This window comes from Gobio gobio (genome assembly GCF_949357685.1).
Source record: "Gobio gobio genome assembly, chromosome: 11".
Lineage (NCBI taxonomy): Eukaryota > Metazoa > Chordata > Actinopteri > Cypriniformes > Gobionidae > Gobio > Gobio gobio.
Genome location: NC_137104.1, coordinates 1,109,447 through 1,136,946, shown reverse-complemented (window position 1 = coordinate 1,136,946; position 27,500 = coordinate 1,109,447). Strand labels below are relative to the sequence as shown.

The 27,500-nt window shown below is 44.8% G+C and overlaps 1 protein-coding gene across 1 annotated transcript in view; it reads left to right on the top strand.

Annotated features, from left to right (window-relative positions):
- Nucleotides 1–27,500, top strand: part of epha10 (EPH receptor A10) — a gene marked incomplete at both ends in the record, with an annotated part of 230,214 nt that overhangs the window by 120,998 nt on the left and 81,716 nt on the right. The window contains 2 exons of the mRNA XM_079829729.1: nucleotides 19,215–19,370; nucleotides 24,988–25,335. Coding sequence (XP_079685855.1) covers nucleotides 19,215–19,370; nucleotides 24,988–25,335 — 504 coding nt within the window. The remainder of the gene's footprint in view (nucleotides 1–19,214; nucleotides 19,371–24,987; nucleotides 25,336–27,500) is intronic.

Genomic DNA, 27,500 nt, shown 5'->3' with positions numbered 1-27,500 from the left:
GAGACATTCAGATGGTAGAGTCAGAATTTGGCGTAAACAGAATGAGAACATGGATCCATCATGCCTTGTTACCACTGTGCAGGCTGGTGGTGGTGGTGTAATGGTGTGGGGGATGTTTTCGTGGCACACTTTAGGCCCCTTAGTGCCAATTGGGCATGGTTTAACACAGTATTAGTGTGTGTTCCTAATAATCCTTTAGGTGAGTGTGTGTGTGTGTGTATATATATATATATATATATATATGATTTATGGAGTTATGATCAGATTCATGAGCAGAAGAGACTCTTTTTAAAAAATCTTACCGACCACAAACTTTTGAACATTAGACTGTATAATTTTAATATATATATATGAGTCATTGAAGATATTATGCCTTTGGAAATCAAACTTTGATGCAGTGAAGCGTTGAGTTCCTCAGACTTCCCCTCGTCTCTGTCCTCGGTAACGTCTTCCTCTCCGTGGGTGTCTAAAGTTTGACGGAGAGTTTCCGAACACCGGTGGGAACAGCGGATGCGGCGTCAGATTCACTGGTCTGTGGCTCCGACTGCAGTGCTAACGTCTGAACATGCCACTGTTTGCCTTCTGCCTTTGTGCAGCGCTCCAGGATTTCTCCATTAAAACAAGCTATTGATTTTTTTGCAGTGTGCAGATTCAGTTGGCACAGCACCAGCTCTCGCAGCTCTGATGAAGCTCGGCGATTCGTTGCGTGTGCTCCTTTACTCTTGTGGGAGGGAAGGAGTGATGCGAGAGCTGACGGGCAAATAACAGTGCATTTGTCCTTATAGTTTCTGTGCGGTTCTCTCTTGTGTTGTAGGGTTTTCTGCATGCCTCATTAATATCCTCGTACAGTATTTGACCCCCAGAGTGGAGAGCAGCACAAACGCTGTATAGTATTAATGCATTCCATTATATGCATATGAGAATAGTATTTTTCTGGAAAATTGTAGATTTGAAATACTTTGAGAATCTTGATATCTATGCTGGCTCTAATGGTCAGATCTCTCAGTAGAGACTCTTGGTCAAGATCTCTCTACATAAATTAAACACAACTTGAGCCCAAATTTTGGCTTTGATTTTTAGTCTGGATGCGTCAGTGCTAGTCGTTGAAAGTCAGATCTCATCTGCCATTTCATACTCTTTGTTTTTATTTGTCATGCAACAAGGCATATTTTTGCATGAGTTTGTAATCATTTACCAAGTCGGCAAGTGAAGTCTAGTGTTGTGTATATACACACACGTGCACAATGATATAAAAAGGAAATGTAATCTAAGTGTTTACACTGAGGTGCATCAGATCTGGTTTCAAACCACATATGGTTGTGATTCGCATCCAGTTTGTAAACATCAGATTTCTTGCATCATTATCAGCTGGCCCTTTGGCTCTCATTTTATATTGTTGACTATATTCTAAGAAAACTACAATAAATATATTTCTTTTGTCCTGTTCTTAGCTTCCCTATTAGTCACATACCGGACTCTTTCGTTATGTGGTTCTTTTGTCCTCTCAGGTGGGAATCACATCATTATTCATGATCATTCACGCCTTTTTACATATGGGCTTTGTAAACAAAAAGTGTCTTACAAAATTGAAATCAATATATTTTTTTATGTGAATGAGCAGACACAATGATTCTCACATCAGATTGAAGCAAAAAAAAACTCAAGGCAACAACACCCATTAGTCAAATGTATTGTGGACACATATACTGTGCATTTTGTGGCCTTAATTTTCAAAGTTGTTTTTCAAAAACCATGCATAAACGTTATTCTTTCAAAAATGCAAGCATGTACATACATATTGCATTATACATTATATTACATTTTTCTGTAAATTTAAATGTTGCTCACATATTATGGTAGCTCAGTTTGTGCTGAGCACAGTTTTTTGCCATTAATATGTTGATAAGCAGCTAAAAAAAGCACAAATGTCAGCGAATGTCAACTTCCCAAAACAGGTGCAGACCCATAGAGGTTAAAAGATACCATAAAACAGCATTTGCAACTTTTTGGTTTCAACTAACTAGCTTTGTATCCTATTCTTTAGCTTGCTAAGTCATGCAGAGGCGATATTGTGAATCTACAACCTATCTTTAAATCTAGTGCAGGAAAATAGTGCCTGCATTCTAGGAGAGGGAGGATGCAGAATATAGAACCATATGCCACGCTGGTGATCTTTAGAAACGTCCATACTGAATCTCTGGTGATTACAAACATCCTACACAATGTTTCTCGCAAAGTCCATTATCCAGAGAGGAAGTTTAGGAGGACACTTGGCTTAGTCTGGCGGGTTACAGCTCCATCGTTTGCCAAGAGCGATGGAGACCTTAGACTGGAGCGAAACGAGACGGATGGAGTGAGGGAGGAGGAAGAGAGGCATTTGGAAGACCGCAGGCCAGAAGAAATCAATAGATACACCCACACACACTCCAAACCCATCTGCTGTGTGTGAACACCCGACAGCACCTCAGAGCTGGCATGGAAGAGGCGAAAACACATTCTGTCCAAGTCTTTATGCACAGTTTGAGCAGTCAGGGTACTGGATATTGTACTTGGGTGTTCAGTTGCAAGTTCTTCCAGTTTTTTGTTAAAGGACATCGTCCTCCTGACCTACAGTGTCTTCGGCACAGTAACAAAGTTAGAAAAGCTGTTGTAGAGCCATGCCAGACCTTTCAGGGTTTTTTTTCCAGTCTACAGTTTTGTGGAAGCGGTGTTGTAAAAATCCATATAAACGCAAGGGTGGTGTTATCCTAGTGGTTAAAGATCTGGGAGACGACAGGATGAAGGATCGCTGAACTGTCATCAGTGTGCACAGGGGCTGCGAGACATTGGAAAACTCTTACATTGCAATATTTTGGTTTTCTGCAATATAAAAACTATTTCACCAGAGGATTTGAATAGCTCGGTTTGAAAAGAATGAATCCTTCTAGAATAATTGAGGTGATTTTGTTTGGGAGTGAATCTGCATAGAAAATAATACACAAATTATTGCATAAACGCATGCAATAGTAGAAAGATGCAGTTGAAATAAGCAGTGCTTTATGTTCTTCAGGTACATATAACAGTTGAATAATCAAATGCAAAATAACGGTCTTCACTGTATAACTGAAATATAGCTTATATAATTAATTAATATAATTGATCTTTGTCAAAGCTACAAAAGTCACTTTCTCTTTTGTTGTTTTGATCACCATTCCTAGCACAAAGAGCTGTTGGTTTATTAGGCTGCTGTCCCTTTAACTCTTTCCCCACCAAACACGTAGTTTTCCGTTATTTGTGAGAAAACGCTTCCCTGCCAAACACAGAGTGTTCAGTGTTTCCGTGTTTTCACTGTTTGACGCTAGGGGGCGCTATTACGCATCTTCTGAATGAGTACAGAATAAACTTTCACTCTATGATGGTTAAACTTTGCAATTCATCCGTGAATCACATGCGTTCTGAACCGAGGAGCAGCTGCCCGAATGATCCCTATACTTGACATCGCACATCCTGCCATGTGACTATCCCGATATTGATGCTAAAACGATATATTGTGGAGTCTTATTGTGCACTTTGTAGACATTTTGTCCCAGGTTACTCCATTGGGAATGTCGCTCCAAGTATGCCGTAAATTGTCTTGGGTAAAGTAGTTTGTCAGGAATTGTTAATTGGAGGATTTCCATCGTTCATAGCTTTTACTCTTGATTTATGAATATTTGATTACCCCATAAAGCTTCAAAGTTTTAGGAGACTTGCTTGTACACTATGGCTGCATCTGAAATCGCATACTTCCTACTTTATAGTAGGCGATAGACACTATATGACAAAAGAAGTATGTCTGAATTCACAGTACTAGAGTAGGGAAACCAACTTCCAAACCAACTCTGTTGCGGTTCGACTGATATATGAACGCAACACGGACCAAAGACATGTAAACGAACCAAAAACAGGACGTGATGTCACAAGATGCGACGCTACAAGTCAGCTGATTTGATGATGCGGAAAGATCGGTGTATGAGTAGAGGGCAAACGTGGAGCAGCGAGGATGTAAAAAATGAAAGTCTTGCTGCTGTTCTGAATGTTTTGAACATTTGATGAGCTCTTTGTGAGTTCTCAGCTGGTAAAAATAAAACCATATGTACACGCATAAGATGATGGCGTTTAAATCAGCACAGCATTGTTCTGAATGTTCGGTGAGCAGCTCCGTCACAAAATATACGTCATAAAAGCCGACCAATCAGGTTGTGAGCGTATCCCTATGCCTTTGGTTCGGTAACTTTAGGTTCGCTGTTAAAAATGTGTGAACGCTAAGCGGACCAGGGGCCTGTACCATGGTGGTAGTTTAACAAACTCAGGGTTACAGGATTAGTTTCGAGTTGACAAAACCAAACAAATCTATTCAGGCTTTGTTGGTCCCATGATGCTGATCATCAGCTTTCTCTGTCAACAGGCTTTGATCCTGAGTTTAGGAGTTTAGCTGTGACATCAGCAGTGAACAGCCAATCACACACTGTGGATCAGTCAAACTGAGATTAATTTCTCTCTTCTGCAGAATATTACATGATTGAAAATATTAAGAATTTAAACAAATTTACACAGGAAGAAGAAAAGAGCTGTCTATGAAAGTGGACAACTTTAAGAAAAATCTTAGTCAGTGCAAGTAAAAGTTCTGAAGTTAGTTTAGTTGATATATAGAGAGAATTGAGCATTTAAACTTACATGTAGTACTTTTTATTGCTTTATTTATTGATTTGAAAGCTTATTTGTATGACCTTTATATAGGCTATTTATATTAATTGTAACTATGTGCCTATTAATGATTGATGAACTAAAATGATACATGGGTAATTGATGACCCATGGGTATAATAATTACATAAATTATATCTAAATCATTCAAAATTATTATTATATTAAATAAGCATTATTAAAAGCTAGACGCTTTAGTCTTTAAAAACCATTTGCTATGTCGTGACCGTTAATGTGGAGTAGAAACAGGGGGAGTGACTTCATTGCATCAGAGGCGTGTCACTTTGCTCACAGCTGATTGGTCCAATTTCAGTTTGAGATCTCTTATCCAGAACATAACCTGTCCTGGAGCAGGTTAGCCGTGGAGCTTAAGTTACCATGGAGATGAACACCAAAAGCCAAACCACTTTAATGCTACCTAAAACCCAGGATTGGCTTAAACTAAGCTTAAACATATCTGGCTAGCCAGCTAAACCTGGTATAGGCCCAAGGACTGTATGTTTTATTTTAGTTTTTTGGTCCGGACCAAACGAACCGAACTACAAGTGTGAAGTCTAAAGTAAAGCCTGGGCAAATAAAATGCATAACCTAAAATGCAGGCACCTGCAATTGTAGAGTTGATGCCGTTTTTATACAAGGACCTTTTTATTTCTAAATCATCTCCAGGAGAAGTGTAGGCACACATTTGTCATCACACAGAATGACTGAAGGTTGAAGCCTCAAGGGCACAGTGGCGATGAAGCTTTTTACTTTGAGTAACTTTACAGTCTATCGAACTTTATGATTCTAATGCCCAATAAACACGTCAAAATGCATATGATCTTAATTACATCAAGCATTCAGGCAAAGACTCGAGCATCACTGTGCCATTTAATGTCCATCTGTGTTTCATCTGAAGGCTCTTGCTTGAATGATCCTGTGTAGTCCCAGAATCCCCGGATGAATCCGTTACAGAATCTACTGACCGGATGTTTTTCTGCAGAATGGTGCACTGGGGCAGGAGAGAACCCTTTAAGAGAGATGAAAAATGCATTCGACAACCCAACAAAGAATCCATATTGAGCCCCTCCAATGACAGGCACTTTAAAACACCGCCTTAATGCAACAGAGAGCTTGATCTTTCTTTTCCATTTGTGCCTCTCACTAGGTTTTCCACATTCTGTAAGTGTCTGTCTACAGTGTGTCTCTCACTGTAAACGCTTGTTTCGCTCTTTGTGTTCCTCCTCCTCCTCCTCCTCCTCCCTGTAATCATAATCTCTGCCTTTGTCTCTCGTCCTCTCTCGCTCCCTCGCTCCTCGTCGCAGCTGCACCTCGAGCTCTAATTCTCATCTTCCCCGTTTTAGCGATGTCTTGACTTCCCTTTCAACTCCTCCCGACAGCATCCTGTGTCTTAATTAAAATGGGGCCCTCAAAAAAAGAGAAAAACTAATGAAAGAAGAAGCCGTTAATTACACAACAAGGTCACAAGCCTTTTACCTTCACAGCTTAATTGTGGCCTTGATTGTGTTTCTGCCTCGTTTTTTATGCAGACGCCAGACTGACAAACTCTGTTAATTGTTGCTTGAGCACTTCTCGAGGGTCACGCGTGTTTGCGTGTTTGCAGAGTTTGCGTGTTTGCAGAGTTTTGTGTATCCGTGCAAGTGTGATGCAGATTGAACCATGTGTGTGTGTTTGTCATATTAAAGGTGCTTATGCATTGCTTTTAAGCCAATTCAAGTTCCTTCAATCTGCCCGTAATTACCCTTCCTGCCCTGAACATCCATTCCTCTACAGTTGAGCCATCAGGGGTCATCCTGACCTTTAGAACCCTTACAGGCCTTCCGAGGTCCACCTACCCTTGCCATCGATCCTGTCATGTATAGATCTGTCTTTTACTTCCATCGATTTCCAACAATCCCATCATTTTCTTTGGCCAGCTGTATTGACGACTCTTGGGCACTGAGGTCAGAGTTGCTGGAGACTGGGTTGGGGTCGCTGGATCTTTTCAGAACCTTTTATTCATGTATATTGGCATGGTCAGTACCATCACCCTCAATCCGTTCCTTTTTTATACCTTTTCTCCCTCCCCTCCCCCCTTTTCCTTTAGGCCGACTGACTAAGGTCAGAGGCACTGGAGACTGGGTTGGGGTCACTGGATCTTTTCAGAACCTTTTATTCATGTATCTTGGCATGATCAGTACCATCACCCTCAATCCCTTCCTTTTTTATACCTTCCCCCCTTTTCTCCCTTCCCTCCCCCCTTTTCCTTTAGGCCGACTGACTAAGGTCAGAGGCACTGGAGTTTTGATTAGAGTTCACCGGATGCATTATAAACATGACCTTATTCCGTGTGTGTGGACATGATCTACAGCAGGGGTGCTCCAGGAGGGCCAGTGTCCTGCAGAGTTAGCCTCAGCTGCCCCAGCACATCCGCCTGGAAGAGTTCTGTGTGTTTGATTATGATTGGATCTAAACTCTCCATGTACAGGATTGGACACCCATGATCTTTGCTGTCTGTCTCTTTCCCATCTTCCATTATTCCTTTCCCCTTTTCCTTTACCCCAATCATCTTCCCTCTTTTCCTTTACCTTCTCCCTCTTCTCCCCCCCTTTATAATCTTCCTCCCTTTCTTTACATTTTCCCTCTTCTCCCCCCTTATCATCTTCCCCTTTTCCTTTACGTTCTCCCTCTTCTCCTCCCCTTTATAATCTTCCTCCCTTTCTTTACATTCTCCCTCTTCTCCCCCCTTATCATCTTCCCCTTTTCCTTTACGTTCTCCCTCTTCTCCTCCCCTTTATAATCGTCCCCTTTTCTTTACGTTCTCCCTCTTCTCCTCCCCTTTATAATCTTCCTCCCTTTCTTTACATTCTCCCTCTTCTCCCCCCTTATCATCTTCCCCTTTTCCTTTACGTTCTCCCTCTTCTCCTCCCCTTTATAATCGTCCCCTTTTCTTTACGTTCTCCCTCTTCTCCTCCCCTTTATCATCTTCCCTCTATTCCTTTACCTTCTCCTTCTTCTCCCCCCTTTTATAATCTTCCTCCTTTTCTTTACATTATCCCCCCTTATCATCTTCCCCTTTTCTTTACGTTCTCCCTAGTTCTCCTCCCCTTTATCATCTTCCCCCTTTTCTTTATGTTCTCCCTCTTCTCACTCTTTATCATCTTCCCCCTTTTCCTTTACCTTCTCCCTCTTCTCCTCCCCTTTATAATCTTCCCCCTTTTCTTTACATTCTCCCTCTCCACCCCTTTATTATCTTCCCGCTTTTCCTTTACCTTCTCCCCTTTTATAATCTTCCCCCATTTTCTTTACATTCTCCCTCTTCTCCCCCCTTTATAATCTTCCCCCTTTTCCTTTACCTTCTCCCGCCCCCCTTTATCATCTCCCTTCTTTTCTTTACGTTCTTCCTCTTCTCCCCCTTTATAATCTTCCCCCTTTTCTTCACATTCTCCCTCTTCTCCCCCCTTTATCATCTCCCCCTTTTCTTTACGTTCTCCCTCTTCTCCCCCTTTATCATCTTCCCCCTTTTCTTTACGTTCTCCCTCTTCTCCCCCTTTATCATCTTCCCCCTTTTCTTTACGTTCTCCCTCTTCTCCCCCCTTATTATCTTCCCCCTTTTCTTTACATTCTCTCTCTTCTCCCCCTAATCATCTTCCCCCTTTCCTTTACCGTCTCCCTCTCCACCCCTTTATCATCTTCCCCCTTTTCTTTACGTTCTCCCTCTTCTCCCCCCTTTATAATCTTCCCCCTTTTCTTCACATTCTCTCTCTTCTCCCCCACCATCATCTTCCCACTTTTTCGTTCCTCCTTTGACACTAAGGTCAATCGTCAGAGGTGCTACCGTTTTAGGTTGAGGTCACTGTGACCTTTTCCCATGAGTCTTGGTTCATAAAAATCCCTCTCTTTTCCTTCCTTCCTTGCTATAATTTCCTCCTTTTTCATCTCGTTTTACCCATTTCTCCTCTTCCATTCCCGCTCCGATTATTCAGCACGGCATAATCATTGTGTGTTACTTGGAAGAAATATCTGTTATCGTTCCTGACCTCTACGCCATTGATCATGGAAATGTGACCAGCCTCCAGACATCCATTTGTCCTCAAAAAATGGAAATCAATCAACCAACACACCTCTCATCTTTTGTATTATAATTAAATTGTTGGGTTCTGCTGCTGAGTAACCTGTTCAGAAGGAAACGTTTCAGTTTCAGAAGCAGTTTGTTTGAGTCTCGATTGGTAGCGTCTGCAAAACTTTGAGGAATGACTTCTTTTCCACTTTGCTTTATCACTTAATGTTCAAGCTGAGCCTTCGCCCTGAGAGCGAAAGGGGAGAATGAAAAAAAGAGGTATCCATTACCTGAGCTAACAATAAGGAGCGCTGTTTGTTTGAGGCTGCAAATGTGCCCAACCTGTCGTGCTTAGATATTTCTGAGAGATGTTGCAAATTTGCCTGCATCTCATTCGCAACCCCGCTCTCATTCTCCGAACCCAGCATCCTCATCAGTCGGACACCCTTCAGTGATTCAGAAACGAGGTTTGACTTTTTTTCTCTTTTCCATCTCAATTCCTTGAGTGCCGCACCTGAAATTGCTTTGACATTCAGATGCAAACATAACCATTGACACCCGCCTGATGGGTTTGGAATGCAAATGGACAGGGCTCTCTCTCCTTCCAATCTCATCCCTCTCTCCCAGCCTAATGAGGGAAAGCTGATAGCTTGCTTTCTCAGATCAGGCAGACGTGGATATAGGCGTGTTGAGATTGGGGTTTGAGGGGACAGGGGTAATGTCACCGAAAGCCTACAGGAAATCAATTTCACAAGTGCTGTCTCCCCACTGTGAGATGCTACCCTGCTGTCTGACAGTTCTGTCTGACAGTTCTGTGAGACAGTTGTTCTGTGAGACAGTTCTGTGAGACAGTTGTTCAGTAAGACAGTTGTTCTGTGAGACAGTTCTGTGAGACAGTTGTTCAATTAGACAGTTGTTCTGTGAGACAGTTGTTCAATTAGACAGTTGTTCTGTGAGACAGTTCTGTGAGACAGTTGTTCAGTTAGACAGTTGTTCTGTGAGACAGTTTTGTGAGACAGTTCTGTGAGACAGTTCTTCTGTGAGACAGTTCTTCTGTGAGACAGTTCTTCTGTGAGACAGTTCTTCTGTGAGACAGTTCTGTGAGAAAGTTGTTCTGTGAGACAGTTCTGTGAGACAGTTCTGTGAGACAGTTCTGTGAGACAGTTCAGTGAGACAGTTCTGTGTCAGAAACACGTGAGCACATTAGCATTCTTATTTAATGTTGCATTGGCACACTTCATTTTCTTTCCTTGCCCCGTTTCCCTCTTCCTTCAGCATTTCTTTTTCCTTCCTCCCCTTTGCCTACACTTTCTTCTCTTTCCTTCCTTGCTTTCGTTCTATGTTCCTTTATGCATTTTTGCTTTTCCTTTCCTTCTTTACCTCCCGCACTTTTTCTCTTTCTTCTAACATTTCCTCTTCCTTTTCTCTTTCCCCTTCCTTTGTTGATTACCTCCCACTCCTTTACAACCATTTTCCTTTTTCCCCATCTTTCTCTTCATTTATTTTTTGCTCCCTACTTTTGTTACATCTGTCTTTCTTTCCTTCCTTTCTTTTTTCGGTCTTTCCTTCATTTCTTGTTTCCCACTTTTCCTTCCCTCCCTCTTTCTCCTCATCTCCTGTTGAATTTTCCTTCCATCTTTTTTTTCATCTGTATTTTTCATTTCCTTCCTTCCCTCTGTCCTTCCTTCTCAATTTACTTTTCTTTTCTACCATTCTTACTTACAGTTTTCCTTCTTTTTCTTTAATAATTTTTTTCCTCTCTACTTTTGTTCCTTCCTTCCTTCCCTCCTTCATTCTTTCCTTCCTTCCCTCCTTCATTCCCTTTTTACTTCCCTCCCACTTTCTCCTCCTTTTTCCGTCTCATTTTCCTCCCATCTTTCTTTCCATCTGTATTTTTCATTTCCTTCCTTCTGTCCTTCCTTCTCAATTTCCTTTACTTTCAACCATTTTCCCCATTCTTCCTACCATCTTCCATTATGTTTTGTTACATCTGTCTTTCCTTCCTTCCCTCCCTCCTTCCTTCGGTCTTTCTTTCTTTCCCGGTTTCCCACTTTGTTTGTTTCTTCCCTCCCACTTTCTCCTCTTTTTCCATGTTTCATTTTCCATATTTTTTTCCATCTGCATTTTTCATTTCCTTCCTTGTGTTCTTCCTTTTCAATTTCCTTTTCTACCCCTTTCCCTCTTCACATCACTATGCAAAATCCCTCACACTCTTCATGTAGTTCTACCTCTGTAACACAGTTTCCCCTGGACGTTCTGTGAGAAATTACACATGAAGTGGTCTATGATCTGTAAACGCAATGACCTGAATTTTCAAATTCACGTGACATTGTGCACACATGTAGCGGTGCCTGACTCCTCTCTGATCGGCTCAGCCTTATGCTCTCCATCAGGGTTTGGGCTCAGGCCTGGACATTTACAAATCTCCTCCGTACTTGGCTAAATGGAAACCATCCATCAGAGGTGACAGGAAGCAAACAAAGCCCCAACATTAGCTGCTTGGACGCCTTTGATGATGTCATCCTCCGTTCTAAGCCTCTGGAGGTGGATGACCTAATGTGGTTCGTTGGGGAAGGGAGTGGAAGATCTGTAGATGAAGTAAGAACTCGGATGCAAGAAAGGTGTGAATGTCCAGTGCAATAGAGTCCAAGACTCTGAGCGAGGGGTGGTTCATTGATCCGGGTCATGGCAGATCTGTGTTATAATAAGGGAACAGCGTTGATGAAGATTGATCAGTGGTGGTGTGTGAGTGTGAGGCTGGGATTCAAGCCTCATGAGGCAGAGCTCGGATCATTCTTGTCCTGATTAGGATTAAGGCTGAGCAGTGTAATGTCCTCTAATTCTGACTCTTGTCCATGGTTTTTCTATTGTTCTGTTGGTAGTGATAAGCGGCATTGAATTTGAGAGTGTGAGAAGAGGGATTTGAGGGGAGATGGAGAACATGGGAGAGAGTCTGAGAAAGAGGATAAGAGTACAAAGGAAATTAAAGAAGAGTGAAGGCAAATGGTGAGGTGTGTTAAGAGGATGAATGTGATGGACATGCAGAGAAAGAGTCTGTCCAGTCGGGACGCCCTAATAATGAAGCGTTTCGACTGATTTACATGTTAAGTCAATGCAAAGACGCAAATAGACATTCTGCGGCACGATTCGCGTGAATGGCGCGAGTTGAAAAATATGAAGTTTGGCGGATATTCGCGCCGCGTTAACCAATCAGGAGCTTGCTCTAGTAGTGACAACACTGAGGACAGAATCATATGTGGATACCCGGAGCTGTCGACACATCTTCATACTTTATAGAAACAGGAATGAATAGGATCTTGCTTGGAAGAAAGTGAGTGAGGAGGTCGGACAGTCTGGTGAGTTTAAAACACTCTTTACTCAGTTTGAGCTCTACATAGAGTGATCTCAGGGGGATTTGGACACTTTCTGCCATTGAGATGACTTGGAAAAAGTGTCCCAATCCCCCTGAATTCACCCTATTGAGACTACAAGCTAGCTAAAGCCGGCACATTGAGCTTATTCACCGTATTTTAAAACAATCATGTCAGCCATTTCACAACGAGACGAGCTGCTGGCAGAAGCTCCTCCCATGACACAAACTCACATCTGTTGGGAAGCGAATGTCACGTGCAAATGAAGCGAGAAAACTCAAGATGTTCAAGCGACCAACTACGTCAAGTCAGGTCAAGTCAACTTTATTTATATAGCGCTTTTAACAATGCAGATTGTCTCAAAGCAGCTTCACAGTGTTAAACAGGAAAATAATGCAACAGAATTTGATTCAGCCGTACAGCCGCTCTGGAGAAAACAGTGATGTCATCAGTTCATTTCAATTATCATACAGTGACAGTGTGGGCTTTAGATCAGTAATTTAGTTTATATGGTTAATTTAGTTTAACAATTAGATTTATTTGGATATTTAGTTGAACATTTAGTGTCTCCAACTGAGCAAGCCAAGCCAGAGGCGACAGTGGCAAGAAAACCCAAACCCCATCAGGAGCAGAATGGAGGAAAATAAACCTTGGAGAAACCAGGCTCAGTCGGGGGGGCAGTTCTCCTCTGGCCAATCAACAAACAGCGTATGATTATTATTCTGACAACTTTTTTTCTGACAACAGGTCAGAGGTCATAATAGATCGGAATATTCGAAAGATCAGAGGCATCACGCCGGAGACGGTTTTATTGAGGATCCGATTGTTCGAATATTACAATTTAATAATTGCCTCATCAATACGGCATGTATTAAGGATGACGGCATGGTTTATTGAGGATGCCGTATTGATGAGGCAATTATTAAATTGTAACATTCGAACAATCGGAGTCATCACGCCAGAGACGGGTTTATTGAGGATGCCGTATTGATGAGGCAATTATTAAATTGTAATATTCGAACAATCGGAGTCATCACGCCGGAGACGGGTTTATTGAGGATGCAGTATTGATGAGGCGATTATTAAATTGTAATATTCGAACAATCGGAGTCATCACGCCGGAGACGGGTTTATTGAGGATGCAGTATTGATGAGGCAATTATTAAATTGTAATATTCGAACAATCGGAGTCATCACGCCGGAGACGGGTTTATTGAGGATGCAGTATTGATGAGGCGATTATTAAATTGTAATATTCGAACAATCGGAGTCATCACGCCGGAGACGGGTTTATTGAGGATGCAGTATTGATGAGGCGATTATTAAATTGTAATATTCGAACAATAATTGGAGTCATCACGCCGGAGACGGGTTTATTGAGGATGCCGTATTGATGAGACAATTATTAAATTGTAATATTCGAACAATCGGAGTCATCACGCCGGAGACGGGTTTATTGAGGATGACATATCGATGAGGCGATTATTAAATTGTAATATTCTAACAATCGGGAGTCATCACGCCAGAGACGGGTTTATTGAGGATGCCATATTGATGAGGCGATTATTAAATTGTAATATTCGAACAATCGGGAGTCATCACGCCGGAGACGGGTTTATTGAGGATGCCGTATTGATGAGGCAATTTCAGGGGGAGTCTAATCACGGTCTCTCAGACACTTCAGGGTCATGCGTTGGTCATGTCGTGCAAATAGCGCGATTTATTCGCTTCATTCACGTCTGGTATGAACGCACCATAAGAGCGCCTCCTTTGTCTCTCTCCAAATCCCACTGGAAAGGGACTCTATCCAGTTGGAGTGATTTATGTAAACCATAACTAGAGGAAAATGTGTGGTTTTACTTGCTTACAGGAAGCTCGGATGTTGTTATGTAATTAAGATTTACATTGGTTGGTGTTGTAGGTGGGTGGTTAGAGAGCCAACACCCAAATCTCTACATTTCTGCTCCCAATTATATTTGAATTTTGCTTCTGTTACCGGACCACTGAAGATGATTGTTTGTGACACTTGAGATTTGGACAAATTGGTGCTTCTGATGAATGCAGAGGGCGCATCAATGTCACTGTAATCACTGTGGCACAATGCAGTGTAACCTGCGCAACCTGAACAGGTTATTATAACCCATTCAAACTCAATGATCTAAACGCTCACAGGAGAATGAAGAGCATGATAGGCAGGACCTTTAAAATAGACCTTTCACTCCTTCATTTATGTGGATTTATTCCATTCGCAAGGGATTCTTTCATAAATTGGAATTAGCAGCATTGAGGCAGTGATCTGAATATGATGACATGAATTATTGATTCCGTGACAGCTGCTTGCAAATCTAGCCTGACATTTGGAAAGAAGACGGCATGGAATTATAGCCAGAAAATAATGAAGGCCATTTGTGTTGAGACGAGAGAGGGAGAGCAAAGCAAACGTCTTTTTGGGCTTATTAATATTCATTAATACCTCCTGTCTGAGCGCCATTGAAACAATTCATTGCTCACGTTTACTGTATTACGTTCTTTATGATTTATTGATGCGTGTTCGAATGAGCTGGCTGGTTATGAAGCGAAATCTGATTGCTCACACAAAACCAGATCTTTGTCAGCCATTATTGTTTTTTTCTCTCTTTTGTTTTGCCTTCTTTAACCTACACGAGCTAACTCTTTGCAGTAAACTCTCTTTCTTATGGAAATGCGTACTACCTGTGTTGTGTTCTGTCTTGGATTAATTGCTTCTGTTTCTATTATTCTCATTTGTAAGTCGATTTGGATAAAAGTGCCTGCTAAATGAACACATTTAAATGATTTGTTTGTTCTCCATTAGACTTTAAATGATGCATAATTTCAGATAATAAACCCCGGCATAAAATTAGGCAGAGAATGTCCTAAACTCTACTACATCTTGATCCACGGGCCTCCTTTCCCTTTAGATATTTGGCATTGGTCTTTGTGCTGGATCCTCTGCGACCTGAGACTTTAGAGCCAATCATCTCGCTGGTCTCTGTTGATCAACCCCTGCTGATGTCACATTAGATAAATTGATCTGTGTGTAGCCAGCTGGTCTGTTGTGGAATTAGACAAAAATGAATCCCTGGGCATTTGTGTGTAATGTCAGCAGATATGGGTTGTAATCTCGTTCCCTTCAGTGTGTTTGGCTTTAGCTGTCTTCAGTTTTGCAGCGGTAAAATACATTACCGTTTAAAGTCGAGTTGTAAAGACAGCAGCAAAAACAAACACGGGTCTGATAGCACATATTATGTTAGCGCTGTTCGCAGGAATTAACTCGACAAGCCATGCGATCGGTGAGCATTGCTTACACACTTCGTGTTGTTTTGGTGTGTATCTGTGTATGCTTTTATATTCCATATCACTTATTTTGCTATTTTTCTGATTGTCTATCAGATTTTGCTTGCCTCGCTGGAAAACAGGACAGTATTTGCTGCTTGGGTCACTCTGTGCGTGTGTGCATCTGTGTATCCGTGTGCATATTCATTGTATGTTTTCAGAGAATTGTTTTTATGACCTTGTCAGTGCATTGAGGCAATGATGGAGTGATTGTATAATGATTCAAAATTAAATGGGGGGATGGACAAATGAATGGATGGATGGGGTAGTGTAAGGATTTATAAATGATACTCTTAAAGGGGTCATGAACTGCATTGTTTTATGTTTCCTGTGGTGCATTTATTATATTACAGTTAGTAGGATTTTTACACCCAAAATTGTCATAATTTTGAAATAATAGGCATTTTTCCTACCCTGTGATTGGCTGCTGTGAGACTTCAGTGTTAACGCCCACTGCTGTGATTGGCTGCTGTGAGACTTCAGTGTAAACGCCCACTGCTGTGATTGGCCGCTGTGAGACTTCAGTGTAAACGCCCACTGCTGTGATTGGCCGCTGTGAGACTTCAGTGTAAACGCCCACTTGCTGTGATTGGCTGCTCTGAGACTTCAGTGTAAACGCCCACTGCTGTGATTGGCCGCTGTGAGACTTCAGTGTAAACGCCCACTTGCTGTGATTGGCTGCTCTGAGACTTCAGTGTAAACGCCCACTTGCTGTGATTGGCCGCTGTGAGACTTCAGTGTAAACGCCCACTGCTGTGATTGGCTGCTGTGAGACTTCAGTGTAAATGCCCACTGCTGTGATTGGCCGCTGTGAGACTTCAGTGTAAACGCCCACTGCTGTGATTGGCTGCTGTGAGACTTCAGTGTAAATGCCCACTGCTGTGATTGGCCGCTGTGAGACTTCAGTGTAAACGCCCACTGCTGTGATTGGCTGCTGTGAGACTTCAGTGTAAATGCCCACTGCTGTGATTGGCCGCTGTGAGACTTCAGTGTAAATGCCCACTGCTGTGATTGGCTGCTGTGAGACTTCAGTGTAAATGCCCACTGCTGTGATTGGCTGCTGTGAGACTTCAGTGTAAATGCCCACTGCTGTGATTGGCTGCTGTGAGACTTCAGTGTTAACGCCCACTGCTGTGATTGGCCGCTGTGAGACTTCAGTGTAAACGCCCACTTGCTGTGATTGGCTGCTCTGAGACTTCAGTGTAAACGCCCACTTGCTGTGATTGGCCGCTGTGAGACTTCAGTGTAAACGCCCACTGCTGTGATTGGCTGCTGTGAGACTTCAGTGTAAACGCCCACTGCTGTGATTGGCTGCTGTGAGACATCAGTGTAAATGCCCACTGCTGTGATTGGCTGCTGTGAGACTTCAGTGTTAACGCCCACTGTTGTGATTGGCCGCTGTGAGACTTCAGTGTAAACGCCCACTGTTGTGATTGGCTAACATGTTTGCAAATTAAATGCCTAGTATTAAATGTGGAACTCTCGAAAAGTTTTATTATTTTAGTTGCGTTTTTTGCTATTACAGCTCTCAAGGTTAACTAATGGGGAAATCTACTGAGATAAACAATGTGAAGTTGAGCGTTTAGTCACTGGTTTGATTTACTGACACGCAGGCAAAGAGCATCTGACTGTACATGAATCATATCAGAAAAAACTGGTCTCAGATCAGGCATTAGAATGAACACGGTTACTCGCATGTTGTGGCATTACTGTCGAGTCCATATCGTGAAAGTCTGTTGGCAAAGCCTGCACTGACATTTCCCAAGAAGTGGGAAAGAATCCACAGTGAAATGTAGCAAATGCTGATAAATAATGCTCAGCTGAGACATTCACATTGTTGAGAATAAATAAGGACATTGCTAGCATTAGGATCCGTTGGAAGGTAATGTTATTTTTAGTCCGTTCATCTCTCCTCATCATCTCACTAACACACTGGTGGGCGGGGCCAAAGTTGTGATGAAGTAGGCGTTGATCTTCTTCTGTCTTTCACCGATCTACACATTCCACAACGAGTCGTTCTCTGGGGTTCTTGGACTAACAGAAGTTTTCAGTTCTGAAACTTACAGGATATTTATATATTATTGTGACATCTTATGTCAAAAGCTCAAGGAATTCTCAGTTCATGAGGCCGTTAACATCTAGAGCTTATTGATCTGAACGCATTAACGGGCTGATGAATTGAGAAATCAACTTTCCTTTGAACCTTTGGTATATAAAATTTTATCATGATATAAGAATATCCTGTAAGTTTCAGAGCTGAAAACGTCCTTGTTAGTCAAAGAAAAGCTTTTATAGACACCAGACCCAGAAAATGAGAGATCTCAGAATGTCAACCACTGACGTCTCAGGACGCAGAAGCACCGCCTCAAGCCCCGCCCACCCACTCGAGGAGCTAAACCGGTCGCTACCGAGCAATAAACATGCGGTTTCAGCTCACGTGTGTAAGACATTGCGCGTTTGTTCGCTTCATTTAACCGCGGATTCGTTTGTAAACAAGACACAGGTTAAGACTTGATTTGTAGACGTATTGATATTAAAACACAACGCTGTGCTTCTGGATCCGACAGGAACGCTGCAACACACTGATGTGAGTAAAACATGTGTTTATATGTGTTAGTATTGCATTGTTACAGATCGTTTGATATTTATTGATTACACATCTTAGCACGCGCTCACCGGCTGGAGAAGCTGTTATTGGTTCATTCGGGATCAGACTCGGACTTGTAATGCCTATTCGCAAAGCCCAACGTCCCGGGGTTGTGTGTTTCAGATGAGCTATCACCGGCCTGCCGACGAGCTGTAGTGAAATAACATTCCTTTTGTGTGTGTGTGTGTGTGTGTGCGTGTGTGTGCGTGTGTGTGTACGGTTCGTGGTTATATTCACTTATGATCAAGCGAAATGATACAGAAATAACATTCCAATCAATCGCGGGTGGATGAAAGATGAATCTTTGTGTTTTTTTGATAAATATATTTTCCGAGCCCTGTGAGTGTTTCCCCACACGCTTTCAAAACAATTTCCACATGTACTGACAGGGGAGCAGAAACTCATTAAATATGCAAATCTTATCCAATCCTAGCCGTGGGCGTTTACTTCCAAGTCTTAAGTGCAGCACGCCCATCAAAACCGACCGTTTCTTCAGAGAGCCTCAAAACCAGGGCAGAAAATAGCCAATAAGTGATTCATGATGATGTTTCTGAATTTAAAATCCATGCAAACGTCATAAGTTGACCTCAGACAACAGTATAAACAAATAAAAAAAGCCAGTTCATGACAACTTTAACAATGATAAGCATGCAAGTATAGCACCTTTTACAGTTTTAATCAGTGAGGTTGAGTTACACATCCTTTCACTCACTACGAGGTGGGACTTTCTCTTTCCTACAGCGTCCATATTGAACATTGCGATCCATTGCTGCGCGAGTGTCTTCGTGGGTTCTTTACGAGCGCGAGCTTCCATCACTTACTGCTCGTACAGGCAACAAACAGCCCCTTAATCATGTGTAATATGAGCCTCATTAGTTAGAAAGGATTTTGTTCCTGGAGGCACAGTCGCATGGTTTTTTCCCCCCTCCAAGTAGCGCTTATGCTCCCAAATGGTTCTTTCATGTTGGCTAATAAGGTCTAAAGCCATGTGACCTGTTCCGGCCTCAGGTTTAGGAGTGATGCCCAGCCACAGGTTTTGTTGTAACGGGTTCTTTGCTGTGTGTTTTCTCTCGTGCCAGCCTGTCCTCCGGGAACCTACAAGATGTCATCGCGGCAGCAAGAGTGTTTCCCGTGTCCGGAGAACAGCAAGGCTGAAGAAGAAGGCTCTGTGCTGTGTGTGTGTGAGGACGACCACTTCAGAACCCCACTGGACGCTCCATCCGCACCCTGCACACGTAAGACACTCCTCTTCTCTCTGCATGTCAATACTTGTGTGTGTGTGTGTGCATCACGTGTGTATTTACTCATTTGTAAATTCCCATTACAGTCCCATTGATTCTTGGTGTAATGTTGTTTACCGTGGGGTTTAACGCTGACAAGAGGCTTGTGTTGTGATGCTGATTCACAGGGGTTTCCTGTTTTGCAACTTCTTGACCTTCTCATTTGTAAAGCAAAAAAAAAAATACAGCAGCATTAGCTCAACCAATGGCGTGGGTTTAGGGCGGGGCTATCTGTGTGCTGACCAATGGAAAGCCATTTCCAGATCAACCCAAATGTTTTGCAGTTCTGTTTAGTGGCTTTAGTGCCACAGAACTCACACACTTAACCTTTCAGTTCTTGTGTGACCAGCTGTTTATTCTAGGCTGAACGAGTCTCTGACTGCTTATGACTTTTATTTACACCATTAATTACTGTATTGATTAGACTGCTGGTGTATAAGGGAGAGAAAGACTCTGTGATAGTGTTAATTAGAGTATCGATTCTACAGTCCCTCTTTTGAGCACATGCCAGAGAGAGAGGGGGAGAGGGAGAGGGAGAGGGGAGAGAGTAGTTCTGAGTGTATTTAGTGTTGCCTGAGCATGTGTGTGTGTGCGTGCGTGAGTGAATGAGTGTGAGTGAATGAGTGTGAGTGTGTTGAGAGTGAGCGTGAGAGTGAGTGTGTGTGAGCATGAGAGTGAGTTTGTTGAGAGTGAGCATGAATGAGAGTGAGCATGAGAGTGTGTGAGCATGAGCGTGAGTGAGTGTGAGCGATCGTGAGTGTGTGAGTGTGAGCGCGAGTGAGTGTGAGCACGAGTGAGTGTGAGCGCGAGTGAGTGTGAGCACGAGTGAGTGTGAGCACGAGTGAGTGTGAGCACGAGTGTGTGTGAGCACGAGTGTGTGTGAGCACGTGTGTGTGAGCGCGAGTGAGTGTGAGCGATCGTGAGTGTGTGAGTGTGAGCATGAGTGAGTGTGTGAGTGTGAGGGAGCGTGAGTGTGAGCGTGAGTGAGTGTGAGTGTGAGCGCGAGTGAGTGTGAGCGATCGTGAGTGTGTGAGTGTGAGCATGAGTGAGTGTGTGAGTGTGAGGGAGCGTGAGTGTGAGCGTGAGTGAGCGTGAGTGTGAGCGCGAGTGAGTGTGAGCGATCGTGAGTGTGTGAGTGTGAGCATGAGTGAGTGTGTGAGTGTGAGGGAGCGTGAGTGTGAGCGTGAGTGAGCGTGAGTGTGAGCGCGAGTGAGTGTGAGCACGAGTGAGTGTGAGCACGTGTGTGTGAGCGTGAGTGAGTGTGAGCGATCGTGAGTGTGTGAGTGTGAGCATGAGTGAGTGTGTGAGTGTGAGGGAGCGTGAGTGTGAGCGTGAGTGAGCGTGAGTGTGAGCGCGAGTGAGTGTGAGCACGAGTGAGTGTGAGCACGTGTGTGTGAGCGTGAGTGAGTGTGAGCGATCGTGAGTGTGTGAGTGTGAGCATGAGTGAGTGTGTGAGTGTGAGGGAGCGTGAGTGTGAGCGTGAGTGAGCGTGAGTGTGAGCGCGAGTGAGTGTGAGCACGAGTGAGTGTGAGCGCGAGTGAGTGTGAGCACGAGTGAGTGTGAGCACGAGTGAGTGTGAGCACGAGTGTGTGTGAGCACGAGTGTGTGTGAGCACGTGTGTGTGAGCGCGAGTGAGTGTGAGCGTGTGAGTGTGTGTGAGCGCGAGCGTGATCATGTGTGTGGCAGATGTATCTATCCTGACTGCAGATGTTCTCTGTGCTCATGGCCACACGTGGACCTCGTTGCGTAAGCCTTTAATAAAACAATGCTTCTTGCACACATTAAATTATTCCACACAAACACACACACACACACTCACGCTTCAGCATTTGTTACACTCTCCTTATCATCTGCTGCATTTATGAGACAAGAGGCTCTTTTTCAATAACCTAGATCTCCTGCGTGTGTGTGTGCGTTCGTGTGTGCGTGCATGTGTGTGTGAGTGATTGAGTGTGTGTGTGTGTGTGTGTGTGTGTGAGGGCAGCTCCTGGTCTGAGCTGGTGATAGGCAGTTTAAAGCCCTGGTTACATTAAATGTGTTTCTGCTGCTGACAGATTCTTGTCTGACAAACGGCATTAGAGACGCAGGGCCGCTCCTCCTCAACCCGCTCCTGCGGGACTGTTCTGTTGACCCGCTCCTCCTCGACCCGCTCCTCCTCGACCCGCTCCTCCTCTTCGACCCGCTCCTCCTCTTCGACCCGCTCCTCTTCGACCCATTCCTCCTCAACCCGCTCCTGCAGGACTGTTCTGTTGACCCGCTCCTCCTCGACCCGCTCCTCTTCGACCCGCTCCTGCAGGACTGTTCTGTTGACCCGCTCCTCCTCGACCCGCTCCTCTTCGACCCGCTCCTGCAGGACTGTTCTGTTGACCCGCTCCTCCTCGACCCGCTCCTCTTCGACCCGCTCCTGCAGGACTGTTCTGTTGACCCGCTCCTCTTCGACCCGCTCCTCCTCTTTGACCCGCTCCTCTTTGACCCGCTCCTCTTTGACCCGCTCCTCCTCGACCCGCTCCTCCTCGACCCGCTCCTCCTCTTTGACCCGCTCCTCCTCGACCCGCTCCTCTTCGACCCGCTCCTCCTCGATCCGCTCCTCTTCGACCCGCTCCTCCTCGATCCGCTCCTCTTCGACCCGCTCCTCCTCGACCCGCTCCTCTTCGACCCGCTCCTCCTCGACCCGCTCCTCTTCAACCCTGCTCCTCCTCGACTCCCGCTCCTCCTCGACCCGCTCCTCTTCGACCCGCTCCTCCTCGACCCGCTCCTCTTCAACCCTGCTCCTCCTCGACTCCCGCTCCTCCTCGACCCGCATTCCTCGACCCGCTCCTCTTCGACCCGCTCCTCTTCGACCCGCTCCTCTTCGACCCGCTCCTCCTCGACCCGCTCCTCCTCGACCCGCTCCTCCTCGACCCGCTCCTCCTCGACTCCCGCTCCTCCTCGACCCGCATTCCTCGACCCGCTCCTCTTCGACCCGCTCCTCTTCGACCCGCTCCTCTTCGACCCGCTCCTCCTCGACCCGCTCCTCCTCGACTCCCGCTCCTCCTCGACCCGCATTCCTCGACCCGCTCCTCTTCGACCCGCTCCTCTTCGACCCGCTCCTCCTCGACTCTCTCCTCCTCGACCCGCTCCTCTTCGACCCGCTCCTCCTCGACCCGCTCCTCCTCGACCCGCTTCTTCTCACCCCGCTCCTCTTCGACCCGCTCCTCCTCGACTCGCTCCTCTTCGACCCGCTCCTCCTCGACCCGCTCCTCTTCGCCCCGCTCCTCCTCGACCCGCTCCTCCTCGACCCGCTCCTCCTCGACCCGCTCCTCCTCGCCCCGCTCCTCTTCGACCCGCTCCTCCTCGCCCCGCTCCTCCTCGACCCGCTCCTCTTCGACCCGCTCCTCCTCGCCCCGCTCCTCTTCGACCCGCTCCTCTTCGACCCGCTCCTCCTCCAGTCAACAGAACAGTCCTGCGCGACAGGACAGCAGCAATTAACGCATCAGATCCCTGTCCTCCTCCCTGCACTGCTTTTATCTCCCTCTCTTTCTCGCTATCTCTCTCTCTCTCTTTATCTTTCTCTTTCTATTTTTTTTTCTCTGTCTCTCTCTCTCTCTATTAGATAAGAGACTCATTCATTCTGCCCACACACTTCTCCATAAATCAGTTGCAGTTTTTGGGGGAAGTTGTTGTGAATGCCACTGCAGAAACTCACACTTGCGGTTCTGACGCTTAAAGGTCCTTGATCTTATCATGACATCAACAGCTTTTCATGGACTATCACAAACCCATCCTACAATCTGAAACACAACGAGTGTGTGTTCTAGTTGAGTTTCTGTTCCTGTGTACATTGTGTGTCTTTGAAATCTGCTCTTTCTGTGGGTGGAATTGGAGGAATTCTTTCCTTCGACTGAAACAGATTATAGCCAAAAATATTCATATGGTAATTTTTAAGCAATTGTCTGAATTTAATTTTAATACATTTAAATTGAATTAACCTTTTCAAACAAAGTTTTGCCAGTTTTAAGATGTACTTTACAAAACACTTATTTCATAATGACAAAGTGAAGGAAGTTTGTTTTGAAATCTTTGCAAATGTATTAAAAATAATGTCCATCAGTATTCCCAGCCTTTGCCATGACACTCATTGAGCTCCGGTGCTCCTGATCCACTGATCATCCCTGAGATATTTCTGCAGCTCGACTGGACTCCACCTGTGGTCAGTTCAGCTGATTGGATATGATGAGGAAAGGCACACACCTGTCTATATAAGGTCCCACAGTTAACAGAGCAGAGCACAAACCAAGCCATGAAGGAATCGTCTGTAGACTCAGAGACTGGCTCAGATCTGGGGAAGGAACATTTCTGCAGCTGAAGGTCCAGGTGAGCTCAGTGGCCTCCATCATCCACACATGGAGAAGTTTGGGAGCACCAGGACTCCTAGAGCTGAGCGATCGGAGAGAAGGGCCTTAATCAGGGAGGTCAAGAACCTGATGGTCACTCTGACAGAGCTCCAGCGTTTCTCTGAGGAGAGAGGAGAACCTTCCAGAAGAACAGCCATCTCTGCAGCTCTCCACCAATCAGGCCTGTGTGGGGGCGTGGCCAGAGGGAAGACCCTCCTCAGGGAAAGCCCGTCTGGAGTTTCCCAAACGGCTCCTGAAGGATCTCAGATCATGAGGAACACAATTCTCTGATCTTTGAAACACAGATTGAACTCTTTGGGCTGAATGGAGGAACCCAGGCTCCGCTCATCCCCATCCCTACAGTGATCATGGTGGGGGCAGCATCATGATGTGGGGATGTGTTTCACGAACTGGGACACTAGTCAGGATCAGGGAAAGATGAATCCTTGATGAAGACCTGCTCCAGAGCGCTCTGGACCTCAGACTGGGGTGAAGGTTCATCTCCCAACAGGACAACGACCCGAAGCTCAGCCAAGAGAACACAGGAGTGGCTCCGGGACGACTCTGGGAATGTCCTCGAGTGGCCCAGCCGGAGCCCAGAACCCGATTGAGCATCTCTGGAGATCTGAACATGGCCGCCGCTCCCCATCCATCCTGATGGAGCTCCTGCACTGAAGAACGGGAGAAACTACCCAAACATAGCCGAGCTTTAGCATCAAACTCAGAAACACCTGAGGCTGGGATTGAGAAAAGGCTGGGAATACTTATGTGATACAAAGTAAACAAACTTCTTTCACGTTGTCATTATGGGGTATTGTTTGCAGAAGTTGGAGGAAAATAATGAATTAAATCCATTTTGGAATAAGACTATAACTTAACAAAATGTGGAAACGTTGTCTCTCTTTATCTCTCTCTCTCTCTCTCTCTCTCTCTCTCTCTCTCTTTATCTCTCTCTCTCTCTCTCTCTCTCTCTTTAGTACACGGCCTGCGTTCATTTCCTCTTAAGTGATTTTAAGCCTCAAGCTCTGTTAAGCTTCATCCAGTTGTAGATAATTGGGTTAAATTATTAAAAAGAATTACAGTCCATTGAGGGGTAATTATCGCCGTGTTAATTAGAGTATGTTCAGACGGCTCTTTTTGGTGGTAATGATCTTTTGAGTATTTGTATTTTAATCCAGCTCTAATGGTTTCGCCCGCAGGCCCCCCCTCCCCGCCCCGGGATCTGATCTACACCCTCAAACAGTCCACGCTCATTCTGGATTGGGCCGCGCCCACTGACTCCGGCGGCCGGGGGGATCTGACCTACAGCATCGGCTGCCGGCGCTGTGTCGGGCCCCCGAGGGCCCCGCTGGTGCAGTGTGAGCCCTGTGGAGCCAGTGTGGGCTTCGTGCCGCAGCAGAGCGGCCTGATGGAGCGCACGGTCACTGTGGTCAACCTGCTGCCCAACTCCAACTACTCCTTCAGCGTGGAGGCTCGCAACGGCGTCTCCGAGCTCCTGCCCAACAAAAGGTTCTACACGCAGGTCAACGTCTCCACCAGCCTTCCAGGTACACTACATTATGTACACTAGTATTGTTCCCTACACACTAGAGCTTAGATCGGGCTCAAAAAATCAAGCCCGACCCGGCCCGACACATTAACTGTAATTATGAGCCCGAGCCTGATTTAAAGCAGCACTAGGTAACTTTTCAACCTTCATAATATATTTTCAAGACTCTTGTGATGATACATCGACTTACAATAGGTTGAATGACACGTCTGCCATAGCCTGACGGGGTCTGTATCGTTTTTAATCGTACTTTTAAACTTCGGGTTTCGGGTAGCAACCCGAGAAAAAAAAGAACTACAAAATTCAACTGCTTTACGGCATATACGTCACTTCCACCACCACTTCCTTAAATTCAGACGTGCAAGCCCAGCTATCATTTGTTTGCCGAATGTTATAGTCATGGCCGAAGCAGCACAGAAAAATAAGAAAGCAAAGGTTTTGTCAGAGGGAAGCAAAAAGAGGAAACGAGAAAGTGATGGGATTAAAGACAGGAGGATCAGCGTTTGCTCGCGGGCGTGAGCTGAAGGAGGACGGGCTACATTCTTGCAAGTAAATACATAAGACGTACAAAATCATATTTTAGGATACCTAACATATCTGTGATATTGGTTTATTTGTCTTGCCTCAAGCTATAATGCAAATCGATTTTTCAAATTTGCAGATTCATCTATGGTAGCTTGATATTATAATATTGACGATATATGGTTATTACCTACCACTCAAACATTGAATTGAAGTATCATATAGATTCTGTAAAACGGGAACCAATAGACTAGGCTACTATAATGCCGCTGGCTTGTAAACGTGAGCATCGCGATCATTTGGTGTTTGAAAAAAAATAAAACCCATGAAATTATATTCATATGACATGCTGAAACATATGCCACTGTACCTGGGATGAAGACATTTCACACGCGACGCAAGCAGAACACGCATGTGAACTCCTGCAGTGTTCAGGGAAATCATGGTTGGCATGTCAACAAATGCACGTGCGATGCATCCACTGATGTAGAATGACAGTTTACGACAGTAGTAGAGGACAATACTGTTTCTCAACTGTAGGGAGAGCCCGAGAGCAAAACCTACCTAGTGCTGCTTTAAACTCGACCATTTTTTAATACGTAGGCGTTCTGAGAATTTGCCTGTAATCAGAGCCGGCCCAATGCATAAGCGAACTAAGTGGCTGCTTAGCAACCACTGGCTCTTCACCAATATACCTAAAGTCGCTTGTTCAGACTTACACACCCTCCAGGAACCTACGTTCTGCTGGTGAACGACGCCTTGTGGTGCCATACCAGAGAGGCATGAAATCGCTCTCACGGACCTTTTCCTGGACCGTTCCCACTTGTTGGAATGACCTGCCTATCTCAATTCGTGCGGCCGAGTCTGTAGCCATTTTCAAAAAACACCTAAAGACACATCTCTTCCAGCAGCACCTGATCAATCAAGAATAGCACTTATCATTCTATTCATTTTCTGTCTGTCTAATTTATTTCTGTTCTGTGCTAGATTAACTGAGACTTGTTACAGCACTTGCATACTGTTGCCCTTGACTGTTCTAGTTGCTTCTATTGCCCTCATTTGTAAGTCGCTTTGGATAAAAGCGTCTACTATATGACTAAATGTAAAATGTAAATGTAATGCTTAGGGCCCCCTTCGCCACCAGGGGGCCCCCAAGAGCACATGAAATTACTTGCTGCATGTTGCTTTATTGAAATCGCGAAATGGCCTTAAACAATTACTAGATAAAGTGCACTTTTTTGAAAAAAGTTTTCTAATATATGCACGGATTGATTCTGACAGCACCATTGGCTGGACACTATTCGCTTGTTAGCCAGGGTTCAAAGTCCAAAGTAAAAAAAAAAATCAGTGCTGAAACGGTGCTACGATCGTCAGTTGCCCGGTAACCTTTTTATGAATGGATGGATTTGATAATGTGATATGGTTTAGTGCGAATATCTTATCTGACGTGCTGCATGTTTTGGACGGAGTACAGCATAGCTTTCAGTTTTCTTCGCAGTAAATGCTTCTCTGCAAGTAGGCCCATGGGTCGGTTCGGGTCAAGTTCGGGCTTGGGCTCGGGCTCGGGCTTGGGCTTGGGCTTGGGCTCGGGCTCGGGCTTGGGCTCGGGCTCGGGCTCGGGCTTGGGCTCGGGCTCGGGCT